Source organism: Amblyraja radiata, chromosome 24 (assembly GCF_010909765.2).
Source record: "Amblyraja radiata isolate CabotCenter1 chromosome 24, sAmbRad1.1.pri, whole genome shotgun sequence".
Taxonomy (NCBI): Eukaryota; Metazoa; Chordata; class Chondrichthyes; order Rajiformes; family Rajidae; genus Amblyraja; species Amblyraja radiata.
The window spans coordinates 38,341,372-38,356,550 of NC_045979.1; the positions used below are offsets into that span (position 1 = coordinate 38,341,372).

At 52.4% G+C, this 15,179-nt stretch overlaps 1 protein-coding gene across 1 annotated transcript in view; it reads left to right on the top strand.

Moving 5' to 3' along the window:
* The window catches only part of lamb3 (laminin subunit beta 3), a 33,813-nt gene extending 20,986 nt beyond the window's left edge, over nt 1-12,827 (top strand). Inside the window, exons 15-23 of the mRNA XM_033042980.1 lie at nt 757-926; nt 2,226-2,434; nt 3,203-3,391; nt 5,556-5,700; nt 6,188-6,395; nt 7,583-7,724; nt 9,391-9,567; nt 10,427-10,577; nt 12,271-12,827. Of these exons, the coding sequence (XP_032898871.1) occupies nt 757-926; nt 2,226-2,434; nt 3,203-3,391; nt 5,556-5,700; nt 6,188-6,395; nt 7,583-7,724; nt 9,391-9,567; nt 10,427-10,577; nt 12,271-12,410 (1,531 nt within the window). The 3' untranslated portion in view covers nt 12,411-12,827. The remainder of the gene's footprint in view (nt 1-756; nt 927-2,225; nt 2,435-3,202; nt 3,392-5,555; nt 5,701-6,187; nt 6,396-7,582; nt 7,725-9,390; nt 9,568-10,426; nt 10,578-12,270) is intronic.
* The last annotated feature ends 2,352 nt before the right edge of the window (nt 12,828-15,179 follow it).

The following is a 15,179-nucleotide window of genomic DNA, read 5'->3' on the forward strand; positions in this document are numbered from 1 at the left end:
CATTGTTCCCAGCCAGTTCAGTTTATTGTCACGTGTATCGAGGTACAGTGAAAAGCTTTTGTTGAGTGCTAACCAGTCAGCGGAAAGACAACACATGATTACAATCGAGCCGTCCACAGTGATACAGAATATAAGGAATCTGTAGTAAAAACATTGAAGCGTGTGGGGCGACTGTAATATGAGTTTGTAGAACTGTGGCCAGCACGCAAATAGTCGCCGGGGTTGGGTGCCATCTTGAAAGGGGACCGTGTTCATAAGATCATGTGATAGGAGTAGATAGGAGTAGAATTAGGCCATTCAGCCCATTGAGTCTACTCCACCATTCAATCGTGGCTGGTCTATCTCTCCCTCCTAGCCCCATTCTCCTGCCTTCTCCCCATAACCGCTGACACCCGTACTAATCAAGACGCTGGTCAGCACGGACTCAATGGGCCGAAGGGCCTGTTTCCGCGCTGTATCTCTAAACTGGACTCGTTGGGGCCTCTACAGGTGGGAGGTCCACACTGTGCCCGGGGGCAGCGCCCCAAGGCAGCGGTACTCACGTTTACAGGCGTTGGTACTCTGGTGGTCAGCTGGTGTCCAGGGCTGGTCATTGTAGAGGCTGGCACACTGCTCACAGTTGCTGCCGGCTGTGTGGTGCTGACAGACACGCTGCCCGTACACCTGAAACACAACAGCAAAACTCTTACAAAGGACTAAACCCCCTGTTAGTGTAGTTTGCACGCTGCCAGCCTGAATGTTTGCACGTGTCCACAGGCTGGAGACTGACCGGGTCAACCCTGACATCGGCGCTGTGGATCAGAACGTGCGACTGCTCGTGGAGGTGGAGGAGCTGAAGGGGGACGTGAGGGACATCCAGGCTCAGGTCCGTGTGAAGAAGGAGCAGGTGGATCGCTACATCGCTGACGGATCGCCAGGCACTCAAGGTGAGGGGCCAGTGGGGGGCCAGTGGGGGGCCAGTGAGGGGCCAATGAGGTGAGGGGGGCGGTTGGAGAATTCAGTCTTCCTGCCATTGGATTGTAAACTACCTGTGGAATATGAGGCGTTGTTCCTGCAGTTTGTGGGGGTGAAGACACAAACTGAGCGACCGATGGTCGGCCTCAGTCTATGTCCATGTAGTTCTGCCCCACAACAGATCAGTGAGTCTGGATAAGATCATAAGATCATATGATTGGAGTAGAATTTGGCCATTCGGCCCATCAAGTCTACTCCACCATTCAATCAAGGCTGATCTACCTCTTGGTTCTTGGTTCTTGGTTTCTTGGTCCTCCAAAATATTCCAACTGGAATTTAAACTGGAGGTTAAACTCTCCATCCTATTCTCCTGCCTTCTCCCCATAACCCCTGATACCTGTGCTAAAACAGGGGTGACACAGTGGCGCAGCGGGTAGAGCTGCTGCCTCACAGCGCCAAAGACCCGGGTTCGATCCCGACTACGGGTGCTGTCTGTACGGAGTTTGCACGTTCTCCCCGTGACCTGCGTGGGTTTTCTCCCAGATCTTCAGTTTCCTCCCAAACTCCAAAGACATAATGGTTTGTAGGTTCATTGTCTTGGTGTATATGCTAACTGTCCCTAGTGTGTGTAGGATAGTGTTATTGTGCGGGGTTTGGTGTGGACACGATGGGCCAACGGGCCTGTTTCCGTGCTGTATCTCTAAACTAAACTGCAGTGGGGATTGAACTCACATCTCCAGGTGAATGGAGCAGCTCCCAATCCAATATGTTAACCATTAACATAGAAACATAGAAAATAGGAGCAGGAGTAGGCCATTCGGCCCTTCGAGGGGGATCAATATGATTATGGCTGATCATCCAACTCAGTATCCTGTACCTGCCTTCTCTCCATACCCCCTGATCCCTTTAGCCACAAGGGCCATATCTAACTCCCTCTTATATATAGCCAATGAACTGGCCTCAACTACCTTCTGTGGCAGAGAATTCCACAGATTCACCACTCTCTGTGTGAAAAATGTTTTTCTCATCTCAGTCCTGAAAGATTTCCCCTCTTATCCTTAAACTGTGGCCCCTTGTCCTGGATTTCCCCAACATCGGGAACAATCTTCCTGCATCTAGCCTGTCCAACCCCTTAAGAATTTTGTAAGTTTCTATAAGATCCCCCCTCAATATTCTAAATTCTAGCGAGTACAAGCCGAGTCTATCCAGTCTTTCTTCATATGCAAGTCCTGCCGTGCTTCCACAGATGCTGATGATTTCTGTTCCTTCAGGTGTGTACAGCGACATCTTGGCATCGTACCAACGGTCTGGCAGAGCGAAGGACAGGGTCACGGCGGTGGAGCCCGCCATCCTGAAGGCGCGCGACACCCGCCTCACGGCCAAACACCTGGAGTCCCGTCTCAGCCCCGACAACGGCCTCAAACTACGCCAGCTGAAGGAAGGCCTGAAGACCCCAGACATCAACCCACTCATCAGTAAGGTGAGGCTGCGCCCTGCCCGTGAGCCCCTCGTTACCCGAACCCCCTCACTCTGTGTACCCCATAGACAGACACAGAGTGCTGGAGTAACTCAGCGGGTCAGGCAGCATCTGTGGAGAACATGGATAGGTGATGTTTTGGATCAAGACCATTCTTCAGACTCCAGAGATGCTGCCTGTCCCACTGAGTTACTCCAGCATTTTATGTCTCTCTTCGGTGTAAACCAGCATCTGCAGTTCCTTCCTATACACTCTCTGAACCCTGTCATTGTGTAGGGCCCATCGTGTGATTAGCTCATACGTTCTAGGACCAGAATTAGGCCATTCGGCCCATATAGTCTACTCCGCCATTCAATCATGGCTGATCTATCTCTCCCTCTCAGTCTCAACCCCATTCTTCTGCCTTCTCCCCATAACCCCTGACACCCGTACGAATCAAGAATCTATCTATCTCTGCCTTAAAAATATCCACTGACTCGTGGCCTCCACAGCCGTCTGTGGCAAAGAATTCCACAGATTCACCACCCTCTGACTAAAGAAATTCCTCCTCATCTTCTTCCTAAAGGAACGTCCTTTAATTCTGAGGCTGTGCCCTCTGGTCCTAGACTCTCCCACTAGTGGAAACATCCTCTCCATATCCACTCTATCCAGGCCTTTCACTATTCAGGAAGTTTCAATGAGGTACCCCCTCATCCTTCTAAACTCCAGCGAGTACAGGCCCAGTGCCGACAATCGTGTGTTAACCCCCTCCTTGCTGTGACCTCTCGCTAGGTGTGTGGAGGGTCCAGGGGGGATCCCTGCACGGCGGCACGCTGTGAGGGGGAGCTCTGCCCCGCAACCTGCGCTGGTCCAGACTGTCGGGGAGTGGTGCAGCTGTCGAGGAAAGCCATCGAGGATGCAGAGAGAGGCAGCACGGCAGTGCCTGACATCTCCAACAGAATCGCCCGGCTCTCCCGAAAGGTAAGTCTTTTGTGTATTAATGTCACCTGTTTCAGGAGAGAGTTAGATTTAGCTCTTAAGGCTAACGGAATCCAGGGATAGGGGGAGAAAGCAGGAACGGGGTACTGATTGTGGATGATCAGCCGTGATCATATTGAATGGCGGTGCTGGCTCGAAGGGCCGAATGGCCTATTCCAGCACCGATTGTCTATATTTCTATGTGCTGAGGTACAGTGGAAAGCTGTTGTCTGTGTGCTGGCTGGTCAGCAGAAAGACTGTAGATGATTACAATACAGTTATTGTCACATGTACCAAGGCTTTTCACTGTACCTCGGTACACGTGACAATAGACTAAACTCAAAGTCCTAGTGGCGGCGCGGCTCTGGCTGCAGCGGCTCTCCGGCAGTCCTGTTTGTTTTGTGTTTTTTGGGTTGTTTATTTTCGTTTTGGTCAGTCTAGTTTTGGTTTTTAGTTGTTTTTTTGGGGGGGGGGGGTTGAAACGGGGCTTGCTGTCTCTCCCTGCGGGGGAATGCGACTTTTATGTCGTATTCCCCTTCTCTGCCTCCGTCTGCGCTGAGGCCTAATGGCGGAGCTGGCGACCTCGAGGCTCAGGAGGCAGAGCCCACCAGGACTCGCACTGAGCTCTCTCCCGTGAGGACGGCCCGGCTCGGGGCTGGAACAGGGCTTCCGGGAGGGGCTGTGACGGCCGGCCCGAGGAAGGAACGGTGCTCCCGTCGGAGTGGCCGAGCTGGGGGAGGTACGGCGTTCCCAGCCCGAGGGAGGAGCGGCGCCCAGTCGGGGCGGCCTGGCGCGAGGGAGGAGCGGCGGCCTGGCGCGAGGCTGAGACGGTGGCAGTACTCACGTGAGGGCGATCCGGCTCGGGGCTGGAACGATGCTCCAGGGGCTGGGACGGCAGTTCTGGTGGCGGTGGCCTGAGACCGGGGTTCGGCCGCGGGCCAGCGGCTGCGTCAGCAGGTCTGGTGAGCGGCAGCTTCGACCACCCCGGGCCGCGGTGTTTGAGCCGCGGGACAGGTTTTAACATCGGCCGGGGGGTATCGCCTCAGCGCAGAAGGAGAAGAGGAGGGAAGAGACTGCAGCCCTAAGACTTTTGCCTCCATCACAGTGAGGAGATGTTGGGTGGACTCACTGTGGTGGATGTTAGTATGTGTTTATTGTTGTTTTTTATTGTATTGTATTGTATGTATGACTGCTTCAATTTCGTTCAGACTTCGGTCTGGATGACAATAAAAGGCTATCTATCTATCTATCTATCTATCTATCTAAAGTGAAACCTTCTGTTTTGCTATCCAATCAGATCAGATAATACTGTACACAATAATGAAACGATTTAATTAAATTAAACTAACCACAAATATAATCAAATCAAACTCAGGTACAATAGGTAGAACAAAGGGGAAGATACAGAGTGCAGGATATAGTTCTCAGCAATGTTCCTCCAGCGAGCAAGATCGGCCACTCGACGAGAAAGACGTAGTACGGTCATGGGCAGATTCGTGGGTAATATTCGGCCCCATTTCCGTAACCGGCTTCCGTCTCCGCAACAAAGATCCAACTGTAGCGGAGCAAAGATACTAGTGCGGAGTACATCAGTCTATGAAAATCTTCTCCTCATTTTCAGAATTATAATTTATTAACACAAACTGTTCCCCCGCAACGTTGATTACACTGCGGGTCGGGTCGGGTCGGGTCCGGTTACGGAAATGGATGGAAAAAAGGCCCACGTTCCGCTCCGTTGCGTACTACACGTCAGCCCATTGCATTTAGCAGGAGTGGTCTATCTTGCTCCGCTATAGGGTCTTTGGTTCTCAGCATCGTAGCGCATCAGTTCCACAGACAAAGTCCAATGTCCGCAATGGGGTAGAGGTGAATCGGACAGCACCCTAGCTTATGGAAGGGCCGTTCAGAAACCTGATAACAGAGGGGAAGAAGCTGTTCCTGAGTCTGGTGGTGCGCGCTTTCAAGCTTCTGTACCTTCTGCCGGACGGGAGCGGGGAGAATAGGGAATGACCGGGGTGGGACAGGGACAAGTAGTTAACTATTCCCCTGGTTCCCCAGTGCCAGAGAGGTAGCTGTGATGGTCACCGCCTGCCTGTGAGTGGCCGGGTCGATTCCCCCAGGGATACCAGGCTGTGCATCAACCCAGATATTCCGTCTTGCCTTACAGCTGCAGAGTACCAACCAACTGGCCCAACAGGCCAAGGACAAGGCCCTGAGCCTGACCTACCGAGCGGTCGCTGCCAAAGACCAGATGCAGAGAAACCTCGCCGGCATCAAGAGTCTCATCAGCCAAGTCAAAGACTTCCTGACCTGTACGTGATTCATTGTTACTGTACTGTCACCCCTCCTCCCCTCCCCTCCCCTCTCTCCTCCCCTCCCCTCTCTTCTCTCCTCTCCTCTCCTCCCCTCCCATCTCTCCTCTCCTCTCCTCCCCTCTCCTCTGTCCTCCCCTCTCCTCTCCTCTCCTCTTCTCCCCTTTCACCACCCATCATCTCCCCTCCCCTTCCCTCACCTCTCCTCCCCTCCCATCCCTTTCCACCCCTCCCTTCTCCTCCCCTCCCCTCCCTTCTCCTCCCCTCTCCTCCCCTCTCCTCACCTCCCCTCCCATCCCTCTACTCCCCTCTTCTATCCTCTTTTATCCTCCCCTACCATCCCCACCCCTCCCCTCTCCTCCCCTCCCCTACCCTCCCCACCCCTCCGCTCCCCTCTCCACCCCTCTCCTCCCCTCCCCACACGATCTCTAAAACTAAAACTAAACCCAGCCTCTACACTAACGTCCACACTGTCCTTGTGTAACAGCGGCCAGAGCTGACCCAGCGGAGATAGTGAGGGTCAGTGAGTACGTGCTGTCGCTGCGATTGCCCACGGACGCCACGACCATCGGCGACAAGATCAGCACCCTACGGGACATCGCTGCTCGGCTCCCCGACGTCTCGGAGATCCTCGCTCACACGCAACACGATGTTGACAAAGCCAACGCCTTGCTGGAAGAAGCAAAGACAGCCAGGTAACGGGGCAGCCCCAGTACCGTCAGAGTCGGCCCGACCCATCCATGCTAACCAACGTATCCCATCTGTGCTAGACTCTAGAACAGGCCCTTCAGCCTAGCCCATGCCCCATCTATACTAGTCTCTAGAACAGACTAGGCGGCCCACCCAGGCACGGAACTCGCTATCAAAATATGGAGGGGACGGGTGGGGGGGGGGGGACACAATTTTTTGGCGGCCCCGCGCGCACGCACACGCACACGCACACGCACGCGCACGCACACGCTCACGCGCACACGCACACGCACACACACACACACACACACACACACACACACACACACGCACCCACGCACACACACACACACATGCACACACACACACACGCACGCACACACACGCACACACACACACACACACGCACACCCACGCACAAGCACAAGCACACACACATGCACACACGCACACACGCACACACACACACACACACACACACGTGCGAGGCTTCAGAGGCTCAAACCCAGTGCTAAATGCAGCTCAACTCTGCCTGTCTGGCTGGGTTAACTACAGCCCTGCCTGGACTGAGGGGACACTAGTGCGGCTTCTCCGCGCTGGCCATATTTCCCACAAGCCCAGGCAGGTTCACCTGGCGGGACAGGCAGAGTTGAGCTGGGTTTAGCGCTGCTTCTCTGCGCTGGCTGTGGGCCTGGGGGGCACAGCTCGCATCTGACCAGATCTCTCTGGCCACCCGTGGGGGGGGCACTCGGGTGGGGTCGGGACAGCGCCAGAGACCCGGGTTCAATCCTGACTACGGGTGCTGTCTGTACGGAGTTTGCACGATCTCCCCGTGACCTGCGTGGGTTTGCTCCGAGATCTTCGGTTTCCTCCCACACTCCAAAGACGTGCGGGTTTGTAGGTTAATTGGCTTGGTGTGTGTGTAAATTGTCCCTAGTGTGTGTGTAGGATAGTGTTAGTGTGCGGGGATCACTGGTCAGCACGGACTGAGTGGGCCGAAGGGCCTGTTTCCGCGCTGTATCTCTAAACTAAACTAAAGTAAAACCTGCAGTTGCTGTGTGTGTAGGTTAGTTGGGGTCAGGGTGGATGAGTTACGGCCGTTATCCCAGACCCATTGGCCTTAGGGCCGTGGGCCAGTGTAGGACCGCTGGCCATTTACAGCTGAGTGAACTTGTCCTTGCTCCGTGTCCAGGGACCGAGCGGGGGAGGTGAAGGACGATATCGGTGCCACCGCGGGCGCTGTGCGTGACGCTGACACGGCGCTGAGGAAGGTGGACGAGGGGATCGGCGATATCACCGAGGCCATCAGCTCAGCTCAGGACCGCATCCAACAGGTAGATCTCATCGAGGGACATCCACCACTGTGCACGCGGGAAACTCAACCACAATGGTGTCAAGTTGGGAAAAGGGGAAGTACAACGGGATCTGGGGGTCCTTGTACATCAGTCTATGAAAGTAAGCATGCAGGTGCAGCAGGCAGTGAAGGAAGCTAATGCCATGTTGGCCTTTATAACAAGAGTCGAGTATAGGAGTAAAGAGGTCCTTCTGCAGTTGTGCGGAGCCCTAGTGAGACCACACCTGGAGTATTGTGTGCAGTTTTGGTCCCCTAATTTGAGGAAGGACATTCTTGCTATTGAGGGAGTGCAGTGTAGTTTTACAAGGTTAATTCCTGGGATGGCGGGACAGTCATATGCTGAGAATGGAGCGGCTGGGCTTGTACACGCTGGAGTTTAGAAGGATGAGAGGGTATCTTATTGAAATATATAAGATTGTTAAGGGCTTGGGCACACTGGAGGCAGGAAACATGTTCCCGATGTTGGGGGAGTCCAGAACCAGGGCCACAGTTTAAGAATAAGTGGCAAGCCATTTAGAACGGAGATGAGGAAACACTTTTTCACACAGAGAGTTGTGAGTCTGTGGAATTCTCTGTCTCAGAGGGCGGTGGAGGCAGGTTCTCTGGATACTTTCAAGAGAGAGCTAGATAGGGCTCTTAAAGATAGCGGAGTCAGGGGATATGGGGAGAAGGCAGGAACAGGGTACTGATTGGGGATGATCAGCCATGATCACATTGAATGGCGGTGCTGGCTCAAAGGGCCAAATGGCCTACTCCTGCACCTGTTGTCTATTGACAGCAAGCACCGCTCATGAAAACGGTAGCTTCTTGATTAGTACAGGTGTCAGGGGTTACGGGGAGAAGGCAGGAGAATGGGGTTGGATAGATCAGCCGTGATTGAATGACAAAGTCGACTTTATGGGCTGAATGGCCTATGTCTACTCCTATCACACATGAGAATGACATCAAAACATGGCACCTCTAGCATGGTGGGATTAGTGGAGTATTTCAGTCCACTTGCTCATCAGGGATGTGCCTTGGTATTGGAACAGTACGGGACTGTCTGCATGAAAACTGTTTCACTCTACATTTACACTATGCACACATGACAAGCAGCTGTGGAGAAAAGAAATAGGTGACGTTCCTATATATACATATATATAATATAGTGTGTGTGTGTGTGTGTGTGTGTGTGTGTGTGTGTGTGTGTGTATGTGTAAGAAGGAACTGCAGATGCTGGTTTAAACCGAAGATAGACACAAAATGCTGGAGTAATAATAATAATAATAATAATAATATATTTTATTGTCATTGCACATAAACGCAACGAGATTTGGCTTGCAGCTTCCATCCGATGTCATAACTTAAATAACTAATAAAATTTGGATTTAGTTTAACTCAGCGGGACAGGCAGCATCTCTGGAGAGAAGGAATGGGTGACGTTTCGGGTCGAGATACTGCTGTCCCGCTGAGTTACTCCAGCATGTTGTGTCTATGTATGTGTGTATATGTGTGAATATTGTTGTGTTTTCTCGTTTATAATATTGTTCACAGTGCACTATGTTTACATATCATGTTGCGTGCGCGGCTACAAGGACGAGTCTCATTGTGCTATCTGGGACCGGTGACAGTAAGACACTGTGTTGATGCTGGTGTATATTTTACAGGCAGAGGGTGTGCTGGTGAACACAGGGCTGAGCCTGCAGGACATGTCGCGTCGACTGTCGCCACTCGCTGGCCAGATCAGCGGCCTGGCGCTGGACAACAAGGCCAACAGACAGAGAGCCGGGGAATTGGAGCAGAGCGCCAACGATGCGCTCGACACCGCAGAGGAAGCTCAGCAGGTAAACATCCCCCACAACATTGGTTTAATCAGCCTTCATAGAACATAGAACAGCACAGGAACAGGCCCTTCGGCCCACAATGTCCGTGCTGGACATGACGCCAAGTTAAACTAATCCCCACTGCCTGCACGTGATCCGTATCCCTCCATTCCCTACGTATCCATGCGCCTGTCTAATAGCCTCTTAAACACCACTATCGTATCTGCCACCACCCCCACCCCTGGCAGCGCGTTCCAGGCACCCACCACCCCCTGTGTAAAACAACTTGCCCCGCACATCTCCGTTAGTACGCTGGTAGAATCTGTGGAATTCTCTGCCTCAGAGGGCGGTGGGGGCCAATTCTCTGGATACTTTCAAGAGAGAGTTAGATAGGGCTCTTAAAGATAGCGGAGTCAGGGGATATGGGGAGAAGGCAGGAACGGGGTACTGATTGGGGATGATCAGCCATGATCACATTGAATGGCGGTGCTGGCTCAAAGGGCCGAATGGCCTACTCCTGCACCTTTTGTCTATTGTCTAAACTGTCCCCCTCTCACCTTAAATCCACACCATCTAGAGTTGGACATTTCTATCCTGGGGGGTAAGGTTTTGACTGTCAACACTATCTGTGCCTCTCCTGATTGTATCCACTATAAGGTCTCCCCTCCATCTCCGACATCAACCATTCAGCATTTAGTTCACCTCATCCACTGTATGTTTTATTCACCTGGAACTAATGTAATAGAAAATTACTTTTTACTTCTCCCGAGAGTTGACCCTTTGTTGCGGTGCAGGCTCGAAGGGCCGAATGGCCTACTCCTGCACCTATTTTCTATGTTTCTATGACAACGTGTAACGTGCCTTGTTTGTCCCTCGCCAGAAACTGCAAGAACTCATTCCCGAGTACGAGAAACTGCGAAATAAGGTTCCAGACTCACTGCCGAAAGACGTGATGGATCGAGTACATCGGGTGAAGACTGAGGCTGGGTTTTACATGAACAGGTTCACCGAGCTAACACAGCTGATTGAAAGTAAGTCTCTGGCTCGTTGAACCAATGTTTATTGAGGGAATCAAGTTAGGAAGATATAGGAGCAGAATTTGGCCATTCGGCCCATCGAGTCTGTTCCACCATTCAATCATGGCTGATCTATCTCTCCCTCTCAACCCCATTCTCCTGCCCTCTCCCCATAATCCATGACACCCGTACTCATCAAGAATCTATCTATCTCTGCCTTAAAAATATCCACCGACTTGTGGCCTCCACAGCCGTCTGTGGCAAAGAATTCCACAGATTCACCACACTCTGACTAAATAGCTCCTCATCTTCATTCTGAAGGTACGTCCTTTAATTCTGTGGCAGCACCCTCTGGTGGTGCACCCTCTCCACACCCACTCTATCTCAGTCTTTCTTATATAGTTGGGCAAGACCATGCTTCCAGCAGAGACACAGAGTGCTGGAGTAACTCAGCGGGTCAGGCAGCATCTGTGGAGAACATGGATAGGTGACTTTCCGGGTGGGGACACTTCTTAGAAACATAGAAACATAGACAATAGGTGCAGGAGTAGGCCATTCGGCCCTTCGAGCCTGCACCGCCATTCAATATGATCATGACTGATCATCGAACTCAGTATCCCGTACCTGCCTTCTCTCCATACCCTCTGATCCCTTTAGCCACAAGGGCCACATCTAACTCCCTCTTAAATATAGCCAATGAACTGGCCTCGACTACCCTCTGTGGCAGAGAGTTCCAGAGATTCACCACTCTCTGTGTGAAAAAAGTTCTTCTCATCTCGGTTTTAAAGGATTTCCCCCTTATCCTTAAGCTGTGACCCCTTGTCCTGGACTATCCCAACATCGGGAGCAATCTTCCTGCATCTAGCCTGTCCAACCCCTTAAGAATTTTATAAGTTTCTATAAGATCCCCTCTCAATCTTCTAAATTCTAGCGAGTATAAACCAAGTCTATCCAGTCTTTCTTCATAAGACAGTCCTGACATCCCAGGAATCAGTCTGGTGAACCTTCTCTGCACTCCCTCTAGGGCAATAATGTCCTTCCTCAGATTTGGAGACCAAAACTGTACGGAATACTCCAGGTGTGGTCTCACCAAGACCCTGTACAACTGCAGTAGAACCTCCCTGCTCCTATACTCAAATTCTTTTGCTATGAAAGCTAACATACCATTCGCTTTCTTCACTGCCTGCTGCACCTGCATGCCTACTTTCAATGACTGGTGTACCATGACACCCAGGTCTCGCTGCATCTCCCCTTTTCCTAGTCGGCCACCATTTAGATAATAGTCTGCTTTCCTGTTTTTGCCACCAAAGTGGAGAACCTCACATCTTCCGACTGAAAGTAGAGGAGAGGAAACTAGAGGTAAGAAAAGGCCAGAACAAAGCAGGGCCGGCAACAGATGACCAAGGAAGGGTGGAGCCCAAAATGGCGCATTGTCTGTCTTCAGTATGTACCAGCATGGATAGGACAGGTTTAGAGGGATGTGGACCAAACACAGGCTGGTGGGACTAGTGTGGCTGGGACATGTTGGCCAGTGTGGGCATGTTGGTCCGAAGGGCCTGTTTCCACACTGTGTCACTCTATGCCTCTATCTACGCACCAAGCTTCCAGGAGTGTAGTTTGCTCATTGACGTCGCCGTCCCTCGCGGGTTGTGGTTCAGTCCGGGTTCTGGAGACTTTGCTGACCGTGTATACGTGTGTTTTGTTTCAGCAACGGAACAGACGCTGGCGTCTGGGAACCAGCAGCTGGAGGCCAGGTCTGCCCGGCTAGAGGATTATCAGAATAAAGTCGTGAAGATCAAGGAGTACATCGAATCTCAAGCACGATATTACAGCCACTGCACCCCCTAACCGCGCAGTGCACCCCCTCACCACCCACCGCACCCCCTCACCACCCACCGCACCCCATCACCACCCACCGCACCCCCTCATCACCCACCGCACCAGCACCGGCTCATAGGTCTTCCTCATCCCTGAAGATCGAAGATGTCTTCCTCATCCCTGAAGATTGACGATATGGTCAGATGAGGCTCTGGATTAAGACCTTCTATTGGACGTTGCTTCGACTGCGTTTGCAAACAACTTTGTCCCACAAACGGAAGACAATTTCATCTTGAATATCTTTGTTCCCACTTACACTTTCCGACTTCTCACCAGAATGAGTTCGACGTTACTTTTGTAAAAGTTTTCTATTGGAGGTTGAATACTTCCGAATCTGTCCACGACGTTGTGTTAAGTTATTATAATTCAATAAATGCAAAACTATTATCTGTTTAGTTTATTTTAAAGATGTGCGCGTGTAAACAGGCCCTTCGGCCCACCGAGTCCGTGCCGACCAGCGACCCCCACACACTAACACTATCCTACACACACTTTACATTTACACCAAGCTAATTAGCCTACAAACCTGCACGTCTTTGGAGTGTGGAAGGAAACCGAAGATCTCAGAGAAAACCCACGAGGCCTAAAACTGCTCACAATATTCCAAGTGTGGCCTGACCAGCGCCTTATAGAGCCTCAGCGTTACATCCCTGTTTTTGTACACAAGCCCTCGTGAAAGAAATGCTTGCATAGAGTTTGCTTTCTTTACTACCGATTCCATCAGTCAGACAAGCTTTGAAGCATTGCTGATTCACAGATCACCAGTAAACATTAAAACCCAGCGGGGATTTGACCGATTTGGAAATTCTACCCCCTGGAGAATGAGGGGAGTGAAAGTTGTTTACAGCAAGATTCGTTTAGTTTAGTTTAGAGATACAGCGCGGAAACAGGACCTTCAACCCACCGAGTCCGTGCCGACCAGCGATCCCCACACAGTAACACTATCCCACACACACTGGGGACAATTTACATTTATTGTAGAGAGGAAAGGTTAGATCAGCCACGATAAAATGGTAGAGTAGACTTGATGGGCCAAATGGCCTAATTCTGCTCCCATGACTTATGAAGTATTAACATGACATTTTGGTTTGGGACATGCTGCCTGACCCGCTGAGTTACTCCAGCACACTGTGAAACGTCACCTATCCATGTTCTCCACAGATGCGGCCTGACCCGCTGAGTTACTCCAGCTATTGTGGCATCAGCTGCAGTTCATTGTTCAACTACACTAGCATTGTTTGATTGGACAGTTAGAGCCCCCCCCCCCCCCCCCTCAATGGTGGAAATGTCAAAAGCTAGAGTCATAGATTCAGAGCTCTAAGATGATTGGAGCAAAGTTTAGAGGGGTTAGTATAGGAATGGTTTCGAGGGATTTGGGCCAAATGTGGATAAATGGCCACTAGCTCAGGGCATCTTGGTCAGCATGGACAAATTGGGCCAAATGGCCTGTTTCTGTGCTGTGTGACAATGGCTCGGTGATTCTATGAGACGTGCGGGGCAAGTCATTTTACCCAGAGGGTGGTGGGTGCCTGGAGCGCGCTGCCAGGGGTGGGGGTGGGGGGTGGAGGTGGGGAGGCAGGTACGATAGTGGGGTTTGGGAGGGTGTCAGGTGGGCGCTTGGTGACGCAGGGAATGGAGGGATATGGATCACATGCAGGCAGAGGAAATTAGTTGAACGGTGTCATGTCCAGCACAGACGTTGTGGGTCGAAGGGCCTTTTCCTGTGCTGTGTTCTAAAAGAGAGGGGGAGAGAGTGAGAGACGAGGGGAGAGGGAGGAGGGGGGAGGGAGAGGACGGTTAGGGGGAAGGGGCAGAGGGGGGGGGGTCAGGGGGAGGGGGAGGGGGGGTGAGAGGACCTGAGGGGAGAGGGGGAGGGACGATAGCGGGGAGGCTGGGGAGGGGGTCGAGGGGGAGGGAGGTGGGGCGCAGAGGGAGAGGCGGGGTGGCGAGAGAGGGAGAGGGAGAGGGGAGGGGGGGGTGAGGGAGAGGGAGAGGGAGAGGGGAGGGAGGGACGAGAGGGAGAGGGAGAGGGGGAGAGGATTTGAGGGGAGGGGAGAGGGAGGAGGGGGAGGGAGAGGGAGAGGGGGAGGGGGAGGGAGAGGGAGAGGGAGAGGGAGAGGGGGGAGGGAGAGGAGAGGGAGAGAGGCGGGGAGGGGCGAGGGAGAGGGAGAGGGAGAGGGGGAGGGAGAGGGAGGAGGGGAGAGGGGAGAGAGAGAGAGAGAGGGGGGAGAGGGGATAGGGAGAGGGAGGGAGACGGGGAGGGAGAGGGAGGGAGAGGGAGAGGGAGAGGGAGAGGGAGAGGGAGGGGGAGGGGGAGGAGGGAGATAGAGGGAGGGAGAGGGGGAGGGAGAGGGAGGGAGAGAGAGGGAGGGAGGATTGAGATAGATGAGTGTGCGAGAGAATGAAAGAGAGAAGAATAGAGTGATAATGATAGACAGAGAGAGAGAGAGAGAGAGAGAGAACCCTAGGAAATTGATTTGAAAACATGTCAAAGAGCAAGACTTTATTGCAGTTTCGGCCGTGACTCTCTTCCTTATTACTGAGTTATTGCGACATGTGTAAATTCCCCCTCTTCACAAGATGGATGACTAATTGTGAATCAGCAAGATGTGTATTCATTTCTTTGCTCAGCCCCCCCCATCCATCCATCAGCCAGTCGCCTGCTCGCTGCCTCTGGGAACGGTTGTGAGGGACATTAGTGGTCCTGACCCGATGAGCAAAGGGGGCAAAGGAACACAG